The 20,230-nt window shown below is 42.1% G+C and overlaps 2 protein-coding genes across 2 annotated transcripts in view; both read left to right on the forward strand.

Moving 5' to 3' along the window:
• Nucleotides 1-3,108: 3,108 nt before the first annotated feature.
• Nucleotides 3,109-18,603, forward strand: LOC311366580 (dnaJ homolog subfamily C member 7-like). Its single transcript, XM_084485362.1, has 14 exons — nucleotides 3,109-3,198; nucleotides 4,555-4,643; nucleotides 7,559-7,683; nucleotides 8,725-8,838; nucleotides 9,144-9,218; nucleotides 9,348-9,466; nucleotides 10,069-10,222; nucleotides 10,944-11,108; nucleotides 12,477-12,568; nucleotides 12,890-12,963; nucleotides 13,332-13,478; nucleotides 13,748-13,909; nucleotides 15,218-15,307; nucleotides 16,913-18,603. The coding sequence occupies exons 1-14, from the start codon at nucleotides 3,122-3,124 to the stop codon at nucleotides 16,948-16,950; spliced, it is 1,521 nt and encodes a 506-aa protein (XP_084341488.1). The 5' UTR covers nucleotides 3,109-3,121; the 3' UTR covers nucleotides 16,951-18,603.
• A 463-nt stretch (nucleotides 18,604-19,066) lies between these two features.
• Nucleotides 19,067-20,230, forward strand: part of LOC311367069 (ATP-citrate synthase-like) — a 30,401-nt gene continuing 29,237 nt past the window's right edge. Inside the window, exon 1 of the mRNA XM_084485890.1 lies at nucleotides 19,067-19,200. The gene's annotated coding sequence lies outside the window, so the exon portion shown is untranslated. The remainder of the gene's footprint in view (nucleotides 19,201-20,230) is intronic.

The raw sequence follows: 20,230 nt of genomic DNA on the forward strand, positions 1-20,230 counted from the left end.
GGATATTTAATTTCCTGGCGTCTTTTGGATTCAACAATCATATTGTTGCTTTTTATTGCATTATATTTTGAGTTATGCATATATGCACAATATTTTATACCATCGTCAACCCCATACTGGCAGCATATTTGCAGTAAGCGTGGCTGGCCAGCCCCCTTAATATCACCAGGTAATCTGCATGCATTAATGGTTACTGTATTACCAACCATACAGCCAGTGTTACAGCCTTTCAACTGTACTCATAGGTCACTCATGTACAGGTTGAATAAAACAGGTGATAACACTCCACCCTGCCTGACCCCGTTGCTAACACAAAGAGGAGCAGCCACAGTGGTCCCCGTGTAGTCTGCATTGTTTGCAGTGCAAACCTGAACACAAATCGCCGGATGGTATACTTTTAGATTTTAGTGAATCCTCTTCATGATTAACTCTCACGATTAAATGCGGCATTCAGGCAAAGGAGGCCTCAATAGAAGTGTTAGGTTTAGGGTTAGATAGATAGATCCGTTGAGGCTGCTGTATTTTGCTTATATTTCCTTGAGGAAGAATATACACATATTTGCCATGTTTGCTTTTAATGCCAAATTGGTAATCACTGGTGAGAATGCAAAATTATATCTGCTCAGCAGCATTCTCGGTAACACAAATCTTTTCTATTTAGTTTTTCTCCCTACAGATACTTTACTGGCCGATGCCGTTTTTATGATTAGACACAAGGCATGCCTAGCTCTATATATATAATTGATAGTATTTTACATTGCATACATTCGGTGAGTACCAGTATGCAACTTAAGCAAAGTCTCAACTTTTCATCCCGTTTTAATTTAGTGTGCTGAATCCAGTGGCTTATGATGAACTTGAAAGCATGATGGTTTTCTCCTTAGACCAGTCTGTCATCTAAGGAGGTTCTATCCACTATATTATACAATCTAATTTTCATTTAAAGGGTTTTATCATTTTAATGAGGTTGAGGGGCGTCAGATCTTCTGCGGGCACCTCTTTGACCAAACATCGCCACCACCATTTAAGAGCTTGTTTAGAATATATGGCATCCAAAAAAGTGTCAGAAGTAGTTTCGTTGAAGTAGTTCCCCAAACAATAAATAACATGCGTGTCTTTCTCTTAACTGATGGTGGCAGTGTTTAGCGGTAAAGAAGAGCTGCTCCCAGAAGATGAAAAACGTCCTAAAATCTCATCAGAGCCCGTCTACGGAGAGCGTTGGCACTCTCTGTTGAGCCCCATTGTATCAAACTTAGTTTCAGTTCCATTATAATTCCACTGGGGGTGATCGCATCAGTGCAGATTGAACGGAGGTCTATGGGGCTAGACGGCTAAATGTATCTCTTTCACCTGCTTGTCGTTGAAATATCACAGATTTTATTGTAGATTACGCAAGTTCAATATAGATTATAGTTCAAAAGTACTTATGTCCTTTCGAGAGTACTTATGTCCTTTCGTTTCCTTACAGTTTGGGCCGTTGTTGGCCATACACGCTCTGCTAATGAATGCTGATTGGTCAGGGACGGACTTGCGACTGATTACGACCAGAGACCCCTCTTGATGGCATCTGAAGTTGAAGCAGAATCAGAAACATTATCTTAAGGAGGACTTTACGTCAAAGTTAATTGTTATATATTATATGTATATATATATATAATGTATATATTATATATGCGGAAGTGCCAAAGTGACTCAGAACTTGCCGTAAGCAGGACCTCTGGCAGTGACGTCATCATCTTTTTGAACAGATTTTTAGGACAGATAAGTGAACTTAAAAAACATCTATATTCAGCTGAGTGTATTATCTTAGCCCCCTCCCCCTTTGAATGTGACTTTCAAATTACTTGACAAAAAATTACACCCTGAGAAAAGTGGAATTTGAGGGTGAAACCCCGTCGACTCCCATTCATTCTGCACTCACTGGTGAGCGCCCTCGCATGGACAGAGATGTGTTACCACAACCAGTTCAGAAACTGGAAGTTACCAGAGAGTGCCAGTTCTCTTCATATTAGACATTCTTTGACCTCATTAACCTTTTCATTTTTGCATAATGCAAGATCTTTTTGTGGTGCCCTAAATCCCTAGTGACGAGGCTGGCTACACTAGGTAGTGCTCTAAGGCTTAATGACAATGTGATATATATATATATATGAATTAATGACTTTCTCTAACACCCAGTGTAGCTTTAAATCAATACTCATTATGTAAAGAAACACATCTCTCTTCCACCGGATTGTGCCAAACCATCTCAAGCAATATGTCTTTTGAAGTCGTATGAAGTGTTAACTATAAACCCATGCATTGCATAATTTATTGTATATCCATTCATTGCAATAATGTAAATTATTATTCATTCAAGAGAAAAATGTCTATAAATTGTTGTATATTACCCTATAAATTATACTTTTTTTTCTTATAACAGTGTATGATTCTTATGAAATAAATTGGGCCAAGGGGCCAACCCCTAAAAACACATGAGAAAGAACGATTTCAAACTGTTTATTCACGCTTATTTTTTTATGCAGTTTATTTTCCTGAATCTAAAATGGAAATGAAATGCCCATTAAATCAGAAAATATCACTGAGTCTTGGTGAAATTTAAATAAGGCAAAACTTCACAAAACATTGTCAATACAAAATCCTATTGCGAAAGTTCAATACATTTGAGGCCAGGCCTAACTGACCTCAGTTAGCCTCGCTTTAGAAAGTAAATAGAAAGTAAAAGGTCGTGAGAAAGCATTTGACTGCCATCTACTGATTAAAATAATAACTATCCAAGATAAAGGGTAACAACAATATTAACTTTTTTTCTGAAATATTATTGTGATCTATATTCGGCTATATTTTTATTTTTTATTAAAAGGTCTGGTATAGTAGGCCTACAAAGTATTATGTATATTGAAGATATGTATCTCACGTGAATATAAAGCCCTTCAAAATGGTAGCGTGTAGAGAGTAAGTGTAGATTAGGGAAAATCGGCACCATCAAGATTTTTTATGTCACATAAAATACACAAATAAAATAGAAATAAAAACGAACCGTCAACATCAGAGAGGAACCGGATCATCATGGTCTCTCGGAAACAGCGTCACTCGGATTCTCTCGGCTCCTCTCGGCAAGATGGCAGCTGTTGACATCGACATGCCGATGGAACCCGAATCGGGGTCCCAGATCTTCAACCTAATGGACCTGGAACGGTACAGATACTCGTCTATGTATCATCTATTGATCCGGTTTAGAAACACAACTTCCACCGGTTTTGGTTTTCACCAGATATTGCCCTGCGGTGTTAACCGGCGACGGGGACCCCTGACCCAGTTCAGTTCCTTGCCGGGCCTTAAGCTAATGCTAATGCTAACGCTGAGGCCAATGGCAGTGCTAAGCTAACCAGATAGCTATAAAAGATAGCAAGACACAACGCGGTGCAGCTACAATAAGGCCGGGTTGAGGCTCGTGTTAGGGTTGATTTGTGTACAGGATGTTCGTTGCTTAATGACGAGAGGACGTTGGTTCATTGTTGGCTAAATCTAAAAACCCCTCGTATTGTGTAGATTAGCCATATTATCTACGTGACTGCTGCTGTGGATGCTACGCACATTGTGGGTACTCCTATGGGGTTCCTTATACATTTTTTTGTGGTATTTAACTCCCATCACATAAATATTTGTTAAATGCCTATGCCTATTACTGCCTGTTGTGACACCCGTCATTCGCCGTCTTTTTTTACATATTGTATTTATGGAAATGCGGCACGATGGCATCCACTTCACATACTTCACTGCTCCAAAACAAAACACCTGTACTGTGCTTTAGTTGTCGTGGGCTAACATCATGGGTGTATTTTGATTTTTGTGTACATTACATTCTGGTACATCGAGGTGTTCAGCACTTTGACAGAACGCGGGGGAAGTATGGCCACTATCTAGATCTAGGTTCAATCTTCCAGAACTTTCCATGCAATGGTATTACCTTTTTTTTTTTTTACCCCAACCCCTGAAAGCTATCTAAATACAATGGCGAAACGGTGACAAACTTTTTACTCGTTTACATTTAAATAAACTGTCATCTCTTTAACATGTTATGTGTTTAATCAAACAAAGGTGTTTTTGGAACCTCTTTTCAGCGTCACTAGTGAGGTTAATGATAAGCGTTGAGTACGTTTTATGATTATAGTTCAATAATGTGTTCACCCGGCTCACTACAATATACATGCACATGATGATGTCAATGTCTTATGTAGAACTATGTACACTTTATTGTTTAAAGGATATTTTTCCATTCCCAACATTGAGAAAGTACATTCTTGCCACATTAGGGTCCGTACAGATGTAAAACTTGAATGTTTTATTCCTGACGCATTGTTTGGTGTACCGGTATGTCCATTGTGGACTATTGAGCCTTCGAAGACACAGGCATACTTTGTTCTGACAATCTACTGTTACCAGTTCTTTAATATGTGTTGATAATAATGGATTTCATCATCATTATTGTATTGTTTGAGAGTTGATTTCTATGCAAACAAAAATTATAATCCTGCCTTCTTTACTTCACAGCGAAGCCGAGGTCTTCAAAGAGGAGGGGAATGCATTCTACATCAATAAATCTTACTCTGAGGCGTTCAGCTGTTATTCCAAGGCAATCGGTGAGACCATCACCTTGTACTCATCAATGCCATGACCTGCATGTGGGGGAAGCCAGGGGAGTAAGGAGCCTCTTATGCTGGGGAGTCAAATGTTGTCGCACTGCAATACAAAACACACAATGTACCGTCAAGTAAATCCGTGCTGTTAAAAAGGGACAGGAACAACTGCAACTCGGGATATTTTAACTGGGGCTAAAACCGGTGGTACTGGTGATGGGTAGACTGGTACGGTAGTACTGATGTTAACTCATGCCAGACAATGTTCAGGTCGGTTGTCCACTGGCACTCTATGGTGCGACTGTGCAGCAGGCGTACAGCTTGAGTCATGGTTCAGAATTCATAAGGTGTGCGCTTCTCAGTTGTTGAGTGTCTGAGCATTCTGTGTTTTATTGTGTTTTTCATTGAGGGTTTTACTCCTAACTTTTAGCTGTCATTGTTCCAATCATTTATATTTTAAAATCACTGATTAGCAGAGAACCTTTTTTAGTTTTTTGCAATTTTTTTATGCTGAAGATTGCCTCTGGCCTTCACCATTGCCAAACAATGAGTATTCAGTACACATGGGATTTGGCAAATCTACCCTAGATGCAGAGCCCCATGACCGGATGTCTAAAAACGAAGCGTATATCCCTGGGAAAGTGAATTTCAGGAAACAAGAAAGATGGGGTGGTGTTCGCAGACAGATCAGACAACAATCACAGAATTATCACATCCCACTGCATCTAGCATCCTGGTAATTTTGCAGTCTTTAAGGAATAATACAGATGAGCTGCAAGCCAATGTCACTTGTCTACGCAAATTTCAGAAAAGCCTGTATCAGGGCATTGACTGGAACGTGGCTGAAAGATATGGCGTTGGATTCTTCCATGGGACTCCTGTCCTATTCTGTTGTGACTGTGAGGTAACAGGGAAGACACAGGTTGCATTTGCTTGTATATAAACCGCAGATGGTGCAGTAATGTTACCTTAACACAACGGTTGTCTAGCAGACATAGAGCTGCTCTGTGTCACAAAGGCGATTCTACTTCCTGAGGAAATTCCCGGAAATGTTCGTAGTTGTGGTTTGCATACATCCTTAATTGAACGCCAAACCAGCTGATAATAATCAGCAGCTAATATTCAAAGTGAGATGACTGCAATCTATATTACCGGATTCCCACAACTTTATATTGGGAGGTTTGGACGTCTCATGCACCACGCGTCATAGTAAAAGTTAAGACTTGTGCTACAGTCCTATTAAGGTGGACGCCCGCTCGGATCATCAGATCATAATGTAGTCCACCTCCTAGCACCGTATAAGCCTGTGTTACGGTGGGAGCAGGTGGTGAGGACAGTTCCCTGGCTCTTCAGTGCAGCTTCGAGTGCACAGACTGGTCAGTGTTCAGGGGCTCCTCAGACGATTTAAAAGACCGACGTTGCCTTTACATAACATTGTGTTTTGTAAAGGTTCTAAAGGTTCACAAAGAAAATGAAAGTGAAAATAAATAGTTTTGTTAGTCAAACGAAAGCTGCTTTTATCACCAAGGAGACAGAATTTAGAAGTGATAAACAAAGAGCTGCCTGGACCGGTTTTAATGAGTTCTACTTGAGGTATGATAAACATGTTTTTAGGAGAAGCAGGACCAAGTAGAGTCTAAATATTACTAAAGATGTTGACACTGTTGTGATGTTCTACGGGCACACGCATACCAGAAAACGCCTGGACCCTGGTGAGATTTGTGGCAAGTTGCTTAACACACTTTGCTGAGTAGCACTTCAATATTTTCTACATCATGTGAATGGATTATATTGGGCTACAAAAGATACCAGTAAGCTGGAAACACTTGTGAATGATTTTAGACCCTGTAGCACTTGGATCTTTAGTTATGAAGGTCTTTGAGAAGGTGATGAAGCAAGCCGTTCAGCAGCAGGCTCTATCATCATTTTGAGGGCCCCATGACTCACGCCAGACTGCTGTTCTTTGATTTTTCTTCTGCATTTTTACCAGTGTTTGAGCATTAATGGTGTCCTCTCAAAAAAGCTCTGCTCATCCTCTGGTTCACCCCAATGATGTGTGCTCTCCCCTTCTTTATATGCTTTACACAAATATCTGCCAGAGCTGGTTTAAGAATAGACGCATCATAATGTTTGCAGATGACTTGGTCATGTTAGCCTGCCAAAGTGGGGGGCGAACTTGATCATGGACTGGTCGTTGATGACTGTGTCATGGTGTTTTACCTTGAACTGAATGTGTTTAAAAAAAAAAAAAGGACATTATTATTGATTTTTGGAAATCGGCACCCATCTTGATTAATCTGTTAAAAAATATATATATTTGGGTACTGTTTGATGAACAGGTTGTGCCTTCACGCTCATGCAGATGCCATTTCTTAGTAGGTACAACAACGTGTTTACGTGAACCAGCACAGCTCTCTGACCTTTATGAGTGGCGGGTCATAAGGAAGGCCCATGCTATATTGGTCTGACCAGCCCCCACAGAGAGTTTGAGCCTCCACTTTCAGGTAGATGATTGAGTTCCAACTCGGAGGTCTAAAATAAGTCAGTTTGCACTGCAATTAGAAGGCTGAATTTGCACCCATGGTTGCACTAAACCCTTTCTGCAATCAGCCATTTGCTTGTCTTTGTCTACACATGATAATACATAATAATACATAATAATATAATACTGTATTGTCACTTTACTGTTTTTTTTGTATCTGTTTCCTGTCTAGTATGTTGTCTTTCATGTCGTATTTATGAGGGATTAAATGTTGTGCTGGCTGTAACCAAATTTCCCCTAGTGGATAATACAATTTGAGTTTATGATGTAATGGGTCAATCTTTATTTAGACCAGGTGCCTCTACACCCTGCCTAAGATGATGACTACCATTGTTGCTTCTTTGTTTGACCCACCTTTTTTCTTTTTATTGTCAAGATGCCTGCCCCAAAAATGCCAGTTACTACGGCAACAGGGCAGCCACGCTAATGATGCTGTGTCGCTTCCGAGAGGCTCTTGAAGACTCTCAGCAGGCTGTGCGGCTGGATGAATGTTTCATGAAGGTGTGTTTTAAATACTGGACAGCATGCATATGAACTATGGCTGCTGCGATTCGCCAAAGTAATCTATCGCCCATCGACATGGAAAATTTTGTTATATTTAAGTGACTAATATTTCAAAGTTGAATGGTTAAAACACGTTTTATCTTCGTTGCACTTCAAAAGGAAAAAAAAAAATGTATCACCTAATTGCTGCTGTTGGCTGCTTTTGGCTCCATAAACTGGTCAAATACACACTCTGTTCGGACAGCCCTTCAGTGTAATTGTCGGCTTTGGACCTTGATAAAATGTTTATATACTAACGTATAGGAGTGCTTTAGATTATCACAAAAAATATCACAAAACTCCAGCGCTATGCAGGAGCATGCAGAGAGAAACACTCTATTTTGAATGACAGGAAAGGAAAATCCTACATCCTCAATACTGTTTTATGAACAATGGATGAATGTTTGAGAGTCCGTTAATTACTGATTTGTACTATTTCTCAGACAGAAAACTAGGCCAGTTGAAAGTGTTTAAAAACTAGCTTGGTCTCATTAGTGCGTTGTATTGTAGTGAATGCTCTAAATGCGCTGTGGTTTTAAAACATTTTTTCTAACTCATCTTTACTAAAAAAAAAGAGGTAGATGCATGCAGGAATTTTGCAGTACTTCTTAAACTCTTGATTTGAGCACCCATCTCAAAATTATTACAGCTTTATTTCACCCTTGTAATCATTTAAATGCCTGATTTATGTAGCCTTTTGAATATTTTTTTACGAAATGTCAAGCAAATTTCAAGGACTTCTTTGAGTATACAATCAGACTCGATTTCTCATTTTCTGCTGAGGGCGGGTATGTATATAAACTTTGAGAAACTGCTTAAACATTGCCTGAGACTTGTTGACCATGTACTAAGCCTGATACAAGTGCACCAAGTAGCAGACCCCTAGTACACTCCCAAGTGCTCCATCCCAAATGATGCGTGGCACTGCATAATATCTGGGCACCAGCCCAAGCCTCTCTCCAAGTTTAAACCCTCCACCCCATCCTTGCTCCTCAACAGGGCCACCTGCGAGAGGGCAAGTGCCACTTGTCTCTCGGCAACGCCATGGCAGCCAGCCGCTGCTTCCAGAAGGTTCTGGAGCTGGAGCCTGGAAACATGCAGGCCCAGCAGGAGGTATCAGTTCACCTGTCAAACGCTCACTTCACTGTTCTTCACTAACCACCATTCACAGACCAGTCATCATCCATACACGAGAAAAAAAAAATGATCCACGCAATTTCTATTATCGATAATACATCCACCCCCTCCCCCCCCATACAACTATTCAAAGATAATTTCTTGTGCTCTGAATGCCATTGGTGCATCTCTACTTCGTGCCATTCAACAGTAGTCTGACGCTTACTATTTCAATGGGGAATTCTTTTTCAAGGCCTGATTGAACTAATGACCCTTATTTTTGTTTTTGTTATTTATTTCAGCATAAGAACGCATCATCCATATTGGAGTTTGAGCGAGCTGCAGAATATGGCTTTGAAAAGCGGGATTTCAGAAAGGTAAGTTCTTTCTTGTTCTCCCAGTGAAATCGACTCATCATCCATTCGCTGGATGGGCGTAACGCAGCAACCGTGTGGTGAGCTTCCTTGATGTCCATCCTTATGACTATATCGCTTGTCCCCCTCCAGGTGGTGTACTGTATGGACCGGGCCCTGGGCGTGGCCAGCGCGTGCCACCGCTTCAAGATCCTGAAGGCCGAATGTCTGGCCCTGCTGGGACGCTACCCAGAGGCCCAGTCGGTTGCCAGGTAACTGCGGCTGGCTTAACGGGTCGCGCTGGGACTAGACTCAGTTTGGTATTTACAGATTCCAGGCTCCGGCGTTGTGATCATTATTTCAGATTCATCATTTATTCTATAAAATGTCTTCAATAATGGCAGGTGCCCAACACACGTAACCTGATTCCAAAGTGATGAATCTGCTTGAATTTTCTTGCTTTATCTGACCAGCAGCCAAGAAAAAAACAAAAGTATTAATTTTAGAACGATCCATTAACTTAATATTTGACTTGAACGATTTAAGCTACTATCAAAATAAGATACATTTTCCATCCATCAACGTATCATCGCAGCCCCACCACAGAAACACTTTGCTTGTATCTGATCGACTGTTGTGCTTGTTGTGTATGACCTCAGTTGCTCTAATATTGAACTATATTCATTACTTGTCTTTAACTTTACTGGTCTCTTCATGCACATTTTGGGGACGTAAACCGCTGCTCTGAGCACACGGTGTAACCGCAGCCGCCTCTTTTGCGCTAAGACGCGTGATTGCTGAGGGAGAACCCCCAAAGGCCCAGGTCTGAGATGGTCTCATTTTAGATTCCCTCCGCTCTCTCTCTGCCCCCCAGCGATATCCTACGGATGGACTCGACCAACGCTGATGCCCTGTACGTGCGCGGCCTGTGTCTCTACTACGAGGACTGCATCGACAAAGCCGTGCAGTTCTTCGTCCAGGCCCTGCGCATGGCCCCCGACCACGAGAAGGCCCGCCTCGCCTGCAGAGTACGTCCCTGGTTGTCCCTGGTTGTCCGGATGTTTGGTTACTGTTTATTATTTAGTCAATTAGCTTTCAGATGGTTTACTCCAAAGCAATTTGCATTTGAGTACTGATGTTTGAAATACAGGAGCAGGTAGGGGTTAGGAGTACAGGTAAGATGTGTACATTGGGAATCTTATCTGGTACCTTTTCACGTTGGGAGTCAAACACCCTCTCCATAACTTTAATCAACCCAATATGTATGTTTTTTAATGTTGATTGTGTTTTTTATATAATAGTACCACTAGAATCTGCATAAAGAGCTTGTCTTGTCTTGCATGACATTTGTGTTTACTTGCTTGAAATGCATTGAAAGTTAAACCGCATGGAGGTGGCTATAATAGCACTACATAGGAGTGCATCTAGACCTGTATCCTACAGGTCTAGATGCGGTTCTGTTTTTGCTCCTAGCCGAATCTGCCTGTAGGCATCCACATAAACAGTCCAATTACTATCCTTGTATTTTTGCACTCTGTACAGTTGTTTTTTAGGGTAGTTTGTGCAGCACTATATAAGTTTTGTTTTTTCTGTTAACTCCAATTTTGATTGGATCCTTTGATTGTATTTGATTGTTCTCAGCCTCACTTGTAAGTCAATGTTGGACACATGTCATCTGCTAAAGGATCTGTAGTGGAAAGAACTTTGGAGATGGAGAGTGACTTATCTTGGTCTCTCCTGCGCCTCCAGAATGCCAAGGCTCTGAAGGCCAAGAAGGAGGAGGGGAACCAGGCCTTCAAGGACTGCAGCTACGAGGCAGCCTACCGCCTGTACACAGAAGCCCTGACGATAGACCCCAATAACATCAAGACCAACGCCAAGCTGTACTGCAACAGAGGAACCGCAGGAGTTAAGGTAGGAGAAGGGAGACCAGGCTGCTTAGGGTATGGAGTCATATAGGGCTGACACTTAGTGTTCCATTGTCAATTAATGTAATTAGTCATCGACTATCAGAAAATGTTTACCGGTCTAGAAGAAACAGTCTGCAAGTTCAACATCAAGTTTAATTCCTTTCCCCACCAAGAGCTGTCTCCAGTGGTGAAAAGCAACACAAATGTTAACTTTTGTTTTGCTTCTATTTCTATCATTTATTTTCTTAGCGACAATGTACAAGAGGTTAGAATACTGTCTTCCTCTCATGTTGGGACTGAGGGCCGACGGGACGCTGCACTGACGGTGACCTCTTGGGGTACAAAGTGGTATTACGAGACGTTACGGGTCGGTGCTAGCTGGGCTAGCTACTACCCACTTAAGTGTCTATTCAACACAATACATAGATGCCTTTGACATAACGGCAAAGCAGTTATTTCTTCATTTTTCTGCTTTCTTCATTTTTCTGCTTTCTGCTTCATAATCTGCATATTTTTAAATGTTATTAACTTGAATCATGAACCAATTTTTGTTGCATTTCTGAAGAATGCGGAAGCAAACGTCTGGTATTTGTACTTCATTCATTATTTGAACAGTTGATTCATTTATTGATTGAATCATTTAATAGTTGTAATCCTAGAGTTAAGGTAAGGGGCCAGGGATATGAGGTCAGGAATCTTGTGGAGTGAGTTATGGTTATTGGTTGTTATGGTTATTGTGTTAAGGTCCTGTTATTGAGTTAAGGAATGGTACAGTGGGACTACCCTACAGTAAGGCTATGGAGATAAGGGTAAAGAGAGGCTGGTATGGTTACAGAGTTAAGGTCAGGGACAGATGTTTGTTTGTTTTCCAAATTAGAGGGGACAGAACTGGGCTAGGAGTGTTTCCAATTGTATGTTTCCGATGGTAGCCAATCCAAGAAACATCCCATTCCAGTAGGAGCCATTTTTAAACTTCCTAGCTAGGTTCCAATTTCTAAGTAATTGGATTGCTTCATTCCTCAGTCTGTAGGGTTGTGCCTCTGAGTTTTCACCTTATTTTAATAGTGAGGTTCACAAGGCTTAAACTAGAGCTAGCAATGCAACAGCAACACTACATTGTTTCAATAAACTATTGTGCGAGTACTGTTTGCATGTTCTTCTAATGAATTAGCTAGTTCAGAGGAGTCTGTCTGTACACCATCATTGTAGTGCACAGAATCATTGTGCTTTGAAAGAACAGTTGATGTGTCTGGACTCTAGTCTACTGTGAATATACTTACTTTGCATACGCTAAACATAAACTGTGGTTGTATTGGACACCTCCCTAAGAGAAGAGCCTGTTTTAAACCGGATTTCATGTTGTTCTTACCAGCTGACTAAATTGGATCAAGCCATCGAGGACTGTACCAGCGCCATCAAGCTGGACCCCACATACATCAAGGCCTACTTAAGACGAGCCCAGTGGTACGTTACCCAGCCGACGGTGACCGTCTTGGGTGTGACCTGGGTGTCGGGGCTCCAATTGGGGTCACCTGGTTTATGCAAATGAAGTTTGCATAAAGATATTCAATTTGGATGCAAAGATAGAGAAATGCATATTTTGCATCTGTCCTGACATGGCATTGTGCTTTGCTCTTTAGTTTTTTGATTTTTGAAATTGATTTTACCGGTAGATTTTGATTGGTGTAAAACGATGTGTTTGCAAAGCTGTGGTCAACGTAAAATTGTGCTTGCTGGCAAAAAATAAATAAAGCTGACTTTTGTACTTTTGTGATTTCCTTCCAGCTACACAGACACTGAACAGTATGATGACGCGGTGCGGGACTACGAAAAAGTTTACCAGACAGAGAAAACTAAAGGTAAGGTGTCCATGGTGCAATTGAGTGTTACTGTGTGGCCAGTGCTGACTTGCTAGCTTCATGGCTAGATGCCATGTCTACCGTAATCCAGAAGCCTGTTCTAAGAGTATGTGACTACTGGATTATAATTAAAACACCTCCCATTTGCCAAAGGGGCCAAGTTTCATGCATGCCCCTAGAAATGCGGCTAGTTAAAAACATGCATTCATTAAACTTGGACATTCAAGTGCCATTCCATTCCAGGACAGAGTACCTGCAATGTAATTTAAGTCCAGTGGATTGAAGTCCATCGACTCACACAGAACCCAGTTTCTAATCTCGTGTGTGTGTGTGTGTGTGTGTGTGTGTGTGTGTGTGTGTGTGTGCAGAACACAAGCAGCTGCTGAAGTCCGCCCAGCTGGAGCTGAAGAAGAGCAAGAGGAAAGACTACTACAAGGTGCTCGGCATCGGCAAGAACGCCACCGACGACGAGATCAAGAAGGCCTACCGCAAGCGAGCCCTCATGCACCATCCGGGTACGCACACTCATACAGCGCGACATTAGGGTTTGAGCTTAGGCTTAAGGGTCAAGGGTTATGGTTTTGGATGAAGGAGTTGGGAGCGTGGGGCTGAGCTATGAGGGGTTTGAGCTATGAGGGCTAGGGCTGGAGCTATTAGGATGAAGCTATAAGCGCTAGGGGTTGAGCGACTAGTGTCTCAAGCTGCAGGGGTTAAGGTTAGGCTGGGAGGCATGTCGTTTGTCAACGTAGAGTAACGTTCCCCACATGTTGCGTTGCCCGGGCAGACCGCCACAGCGCTGCCACGACGGAGGTGCAGAAGGAGGAGGAGAAGAAGTTCAAGGAGGTGGGCGAAGCCTTCACCGTGCTGTCAGACCCCAAGAAAAAGGGTCGCTACGACAACGGCCACGACCTGGACGACGACGGAGGCTGTGGAGGAGGAGGAGGAGGTCAGATATCTCTTACCACTAGTCATCCCATTTGAATGCAGCAGTTGCAGAGTCCCGGTTGTACAGATGGTAGTTTGATACTTTAGATGGTGCTGGAATGATGAAATATCAAACATAAATACTGAAAATAGATCTACAATATGTATCTAAATCTCAACATAAGTCAACTAATGTAGATGTAATTAACCATTTATGATATATTATTGAAACTATGTTATAGCCTTTATACATGTATGTCCAGTTATAATTAGTCATGTTTGAACATTGAGTCTTTAAATGGTCAAATAATGCTCAATGGTCCTGAATCGGAGGTCCTGAATTTGCAAAAAAAAGGTTGGACAGGGCTACTTTGACGATAGCTTACAATTACTATTTATGACTTATCGTTTATTTAGCTATATATATTTAGCTATTGATATCATTTGCAGTGATTTGTGCTACATTTCATTACGGAGATCCTTTGAGTACACCCAATGCAACCATGTTCCATAGGGTTTTCAATTTATACCTGTGCAAACCTAGTCATTAGGCCAAGTGTCCACTACAGGGGATTTTTCAAATAATTTAACTTGGGATAATGGTTCACAAAATTGTCACCCCCCTTTTTTCAAACAATAACTAAACAAACTACTATTTGGTTTATTTTAATGCACTGTAATAAACCTTTCTAACGTATAGCAATTTCATGATTTCAATGAGAATCCAAATGTTGGCTAGGTTAGCTAGAGACTGAAACCGAGTGGTTTGTGAAAGCAGCCTCGCCTGCCATCTGGTGGACATCGAATTGCAGTCGTGCCCTAAAGATACTCTCCCATTGGACTGCTAGAGAGACGTCTTTTGAAGTGATGGAATTTGACAGTAGTGCATGAACCGGAAGAGCGTGTTTTTTCACCTACCCACCTACTAGAACACTGCCTTTTCCTAAAAAGAAATGAAGATAAATACATTGATCAAGGCCCAGACTGTTTTCTACCCTGTACCTCACTCAAATTCTAAGTCTAACCATATTCAGCCCTTCATTAGACATTGTATAAATCAACCACAAAATAACTCAAAAGGTCCACTTTTATGGTACAACACCAACCCTTATACACAATGAGTACTTTGATTCTGTTAATAAACTAGTAGTATTATTATTTTTTAAGTTAAATGTATTCTGCTATCCCTAAAATAACATTTCATGAACATCAGTTCAGGATTTCATGCTTTCATGGCATAGTTTGGACTTTATCGATTTTATCAAATTTATCCAAAATATTGTTCAAAGGAATATTTATTAAATCTTCCATTTGTGCATTCTTTATCCAGATTTTGATGCCAACAACATCTTCAGGGCCTTCTTCGGGGGACAAGGACAAGGAGGAGGAGGAGGAGGGTACAACTTTGAGTCCAGCCCAAGTATGTACAGCTGTCAGACCTAGCTTAGCACTTCTAATATATCATTTATGCAAATTAAATGTTAACACATTGCTTAGGTTAATTGGTTATTAACATATCTCAATTTACATTCCTATGTGTGAAATGGCTGAACCGCAAAACCGCGATTTATAAAATATCTATACCAGGGGTGTTGGAGATGATGTTAGAGATGTCAGGGGTGTTGACGGGGCGGGGGGGGGGGGGGGGTGATTGCGATCTGCCGGAGTTGATGCTAGTGTTAACACACCAGTACGCGCATTAACACTGGAATGGGGGGGGGGGGGGGGGGGGTTGTGGGATTGCGGGATTGCGGTCTGCCGGAGTAGACGCGCCAGTGTTACCGCACCATGACGCGCGTTAACACTGGAATGCAGAGTTACGGGCTGAACGGAGTTGTTGACGGGGGGGGGGGGGGGGGGGGGGGGTACGGAGTTACGGACTGACGGAGTTGTTGACGGGGGGGGTTGCGGGATTGACGCGCCAGCGTTACCGCGCCAGGACGTGCGTTAACGCTGGAATGCGACATACCGGCGGTCCAATTGCATTGCATTACATTAATTGGGGATATTTCATTATAACAGGGTCCGCGGGGGGGGGGGGGCTATTACGGGCTGCCGGAGTTGACGCGCCAGGGTTACTGCGCCGAGACGCTGAAATGTGATATGCCGGCGGGCCAGTTCTGATAGACATTAGATATTATCTGGTGGGCCGGATTAAATTACACTGCGTGCCGGATTAGGCCCGCAGGGCCGTACGTTTGACACCCCTGATCTATACTCTGGACTAAACTTTGTTTAGCATATAGCATCTATACTTTGTTTTGTATAGATCTTTTATAAATCGCAGTTTTGCGGTTGTGCTAAACTTTGTTTAGCCCAGAGTTTATCCCGTGCTTTCAGCTGGGATTTGAACACTATCTTAAACATTGTTTTTCTGCGTAGAGTTCTAGAAAGTAGAGGGCGTGTTACGACCTACAGCAACTTTGGGATACTTTTTTAGTAACATTGTGTGAATAGCTTTACAGTTAGCGACGTTGCATATGAAATGTGCCACACACTGTGGCGTTATACTGAGAAGCCTAACGCGGACGTGGACCTCAATAAATCGCTGCTCAGAATGAGCTCCACACGTCCACATACAACTCGCCTCCGGTGTCAAACAGTATACTAACAGAGGTTAGCATCTTTTACCTGTGTTCGAAGCAGAGTGGAAAGGTCATGTAGTGTAGAATAGAAGACTTATTACCATGTTTATGGGGCCAACTTAGCCAACTTATTCCACCACCTGCGACAGACCTGTGGCGGCAGGTGCATGTGTAGCACCAAGAGATGCAGATGCCAGCTCAAGCCTCAAATCACCTGCATTAGCAGCATTTTCAACAGGCATTCTTTAAGAGCAGAAAGATTCCCGGGGGCAGGTGATCACAGATGTGGTGTCATATTACATTGCAAAATATGTAATGGTTTAAGAGAAAAACTGTTAAGAATCAAGGTTTAAATAGAAGATGGTCCATTAGTTTTTAAAATGAAGGTTTTATGCTCAGGCCAAATTGCCCTGCCCTAATGGCTCCTGTTTGTTCCACAGATGCCGGTCCTGGTAATTTCTTCTTCCAATTTGGTTAGCTCTGAAGGAACATGTGACGTCGCCCTGACCCTGCCGTGGACAGTATGAAGTCTGATTCGCAAACTTCTCCGACGGATCTCTTTCTCCCAGGGTTTTCTTTCTTTCTTTTTTTCTAAACTCCTTCTATTCCTGTGCACACTTCTTTGAGGACTCCCCCCTGCCCCCCCCCCCCCTCCCTCTGTCGTTCCTGTGTCCTGGGGTCAAGGGTCACATTGTGTTCTGCTCCTACGGACTCATCATCACATCATAACTGACATGTGTTGTGCAGGGCTATTAAAAAGAAAAACGAACAAACTCTACGGCGGTGATGCTTTACCTCACTAAAGCACAGGATGAGGTCACACTAGAGTTTGGATGATGTCACACTAGACTCTGGGTTGATGTCACACTAGACTCTGGGAGGATGTCATGCCAGAGTCTGTGTGATGTCATACCAGGTTCTGCGTGAGATCATACCACAGGATGATGTCATGCCATATATGTGGTTGAGTTTCAGTTTACCTACTTGGTTGCCAAAAAAATACTACTGCTTTCCTCATTTATTTTGTTGAACTGGGGACAGATTCTAAATTAGTAAAACTGCTGCTCTATACTTGATCAGACCAAATTTACGGATGTATTCACTTTTAATTTCACTCGACTCTTTCTAAACTGACTGGACTTCATATTATTGGGGAAACCCCCACTGCCCGTGTGCGTGTGGCCGTGTGCATGTGTGGGGTGTCAGTGTGTGTGTGTGTGTGTGTGTGTGTGTGCGAGCGAGTGTGGGGTATGCTTGTTGACTGTTCGTTTTCCTGCAGACTGCAGGATCAAACTGCAGGGTTATGTGTCTAGTATCGATTCAGGCTTTTTTGGAATGTAAACGAGATCGGTATTTAGGATCATCTTCTGTGTTTAATGTCCCTATTTATATTTAATGTATATTCACACTGAAGACAGCTCAGTGCCACAGTGTATGGCCTTCCCTTTCTTTTGACCTTTCTGCATTTTGCTTTCGTCTTAATTCGGCTGAAATTGAAATCTCTTCTATGTCCTCGTAGTTGATTTTTTTTTTTATATTTTTGTTTCTGAAAAAGAGCCAAACTCGAAACTCTTGTGTCCAGGAGATGGCTTCAGTGGCAGCCTCTATTAGGATTTTTCTGAGGCCATACAAAGGCCTTCCTGCACACCGGAAGGCCGGAAGTGAATCTTTTGTTTTAAATGACGGAACCGGTCTTGTTGGGCTCTACAGGACACTGGTCAGGTTATACATGTTATCCTGACTGAACCAGTAATGTCATCTTGTAGGCTGAAACGTGTCCTCCCCCCCCCCCACCTACCCACACGCCTGAACCCTGTTTTTTTTTTAAGCACCTCGAATGAATACCCTGCCCCCGCCCCCCCAGCCCCCGCCAATCAGTTAGACTGTCGTTAAGTGAATCATCCTCGGACAAGGCCACTATCGGTAAAACCTACCCGTCATGCACGTTTGGTTTGTCCCGCCAAGTCCAAGCGGTCATCCCACCTCCCAAGTCTAACGTTATTGGGTGGAATCGAAGTTCTGGTTCCATCGCTGATCTGTGTAACAATTTTAAACACATCAGTGTTGTTGTGTAGAGACATGCAATGCTTTTATTCTCTTGGAAAAAAAATAAACTTTTCTTTTACTGTAACATTGTGCGGTTGTCGTTTTTGTCCCGGACTTTGTGTAGAAATCGATCTTGCTCTTAAAATGTTAAAACCATCGTTAGGTAACGATACAAAATGTTTTTTGTATTTTTGCAGCAATACAGGATATGATAATACATGAACTTTAAACATTTTAATGTTTCTTGTTATATTATACATTCTCAACGTGTCGGTGTATATTCATATGATGTATATAAGTGTGACTTAATATTTTCAGGGCAATATTATACAAAGAAATTGCCGATTATACATTGACAAATTAAGACTTTCTTCTCGCTTTTAAAGCAAATCTACACTCCTTCATACATCAACAGATATATATTGTGACTGCATAGGAAGTGCATCAGCCTATTTGTGTTTGACAGGGTCGTCTCTTATTATAAAGGCAGGGGGCGTGGCTTACAATGAACGTGTTTGCGTCGAAGCCAATGGGCTCGCACGGCGGACGTGTCATCGGTCGCCAGATTATGGTGCGAGTGCGACCCACTGGCGTGTTTCATTAGCGTCTGGATAGCGAAGAGGACGCGACACATTTACCCTTATCGCTTATTTTCGCCAAAGTGATAACGTTAATACACAAGGTAATGTCTTCTTATTTGTATTGCTTTTTACGACTTGTTCAGTTCTCAGTCTATTGCTTCTCCTGTGAGGCGAGAGCTTGGGAAGTTCCCCAGCCTGACTGCACAGTTCATTGCTAAGCTAATGGTAGCATCCCCTCTCATCGCAGTGAGACAGGGTTAACGTCACTGTGAATGCATCTCGAATTTAACACTTTAAGATGACCATCTGTACCCTGATGCCTAGGCTTGATTGTGACGTTTTTCTACTAATAGCAACTTTACCTAGCCTAATGCTTAAACTTAATCTTATGTCACCCTACCTAGTACCTAAACTGAACCATCTCTAACCTGATGACTTAACTAAACCATCTCGAACCTGACTCCTGGACTTAACCATCTCGAACCTTATGATTTAACTAAACCATCTCTATCCTGACCCCTGGACCTAACCATCTCTAACCGGATGACTAAACTGAACCATCTCTACCCTTATGACTTAACTACACCATCTCTAACCTGACTCCTGTACTTACCCATCTCTACCTGATGACCAATCTATCTCTAACGTGACTCCTGTACTTACTCATCTCTAACCTTATGACTAAACTTAACCATCTCTAACCCCACCCCTGGACTTGACCATCTCTAACCTAACCCCTGGACTTAACCATCTCCGAGGCTCCCAACACAACAAAAACGTATGCAATGTTATGTTTACTAGTATAAACCAATACTGGCCTTAATATAGATTACATCTGCAGTCATTTCATCAGGATGTGTGAGTAGTTGGGCTTTCATAGACTTGGTTTAGTTGGTCAGCATTGGAGGCTCCTCAGACGATTCAAACCGGTCTTTCTCTTTTTCTGTCAAGTATTCAAGATGTTGGTTTACAGGTTTGTCACAATACGTTCCATACGGTGTGGGTACTGGGCTACTGACATGGTTTATTATGCAGTATCGTATTTAACTGAACTTGGAAGATGCTATGGAGTCCTCAAGTTGGGAAGATGAGTAAAGTGCCCTGGACTTATGTCTGAGGTCAGTGCGGATG

Source organism: Micromesistius poutassou (assembly GCF_964030765.1).
Source record: "Micromesistius poutassou genome assembly, chromosome: 21".
NCBI classification, from domain to species: domain Eukaryota; kingdom Metazoa; phylum Chordata; class Actinopteri; order Gadiformes; family Gadidae; genus Micromesistius; species Micromesistius poutassou.

What these genes read in the sequence shown, in the direction of transcription:
- LOC311366580 (XM_084485362.1), top strand. Translation starts at nt 3,122, where the DNA reads ATGGCAGCTGTTGACATCGACATGCCGATGGAACCCGAATCGGGGTCC. An exon ending in ACATGCAGGCCCAGCAGGAG is followed by an intron (nt 8,839 to 9,143) that starts GTATCAGTTCAC and finishes TATTTATTTCAG; the next exon opens with CATAAGAACGCATCATCCAT. An exon ending in CCAGACAGAGAAAACTAAAG is followed by an intron (nt 12,964 to 13,331) that starts GTAAGGTGTCCA and finishes GTGTGTGTGCAG; the next exon opens with AACACAAGCAGCTGCTGAAG.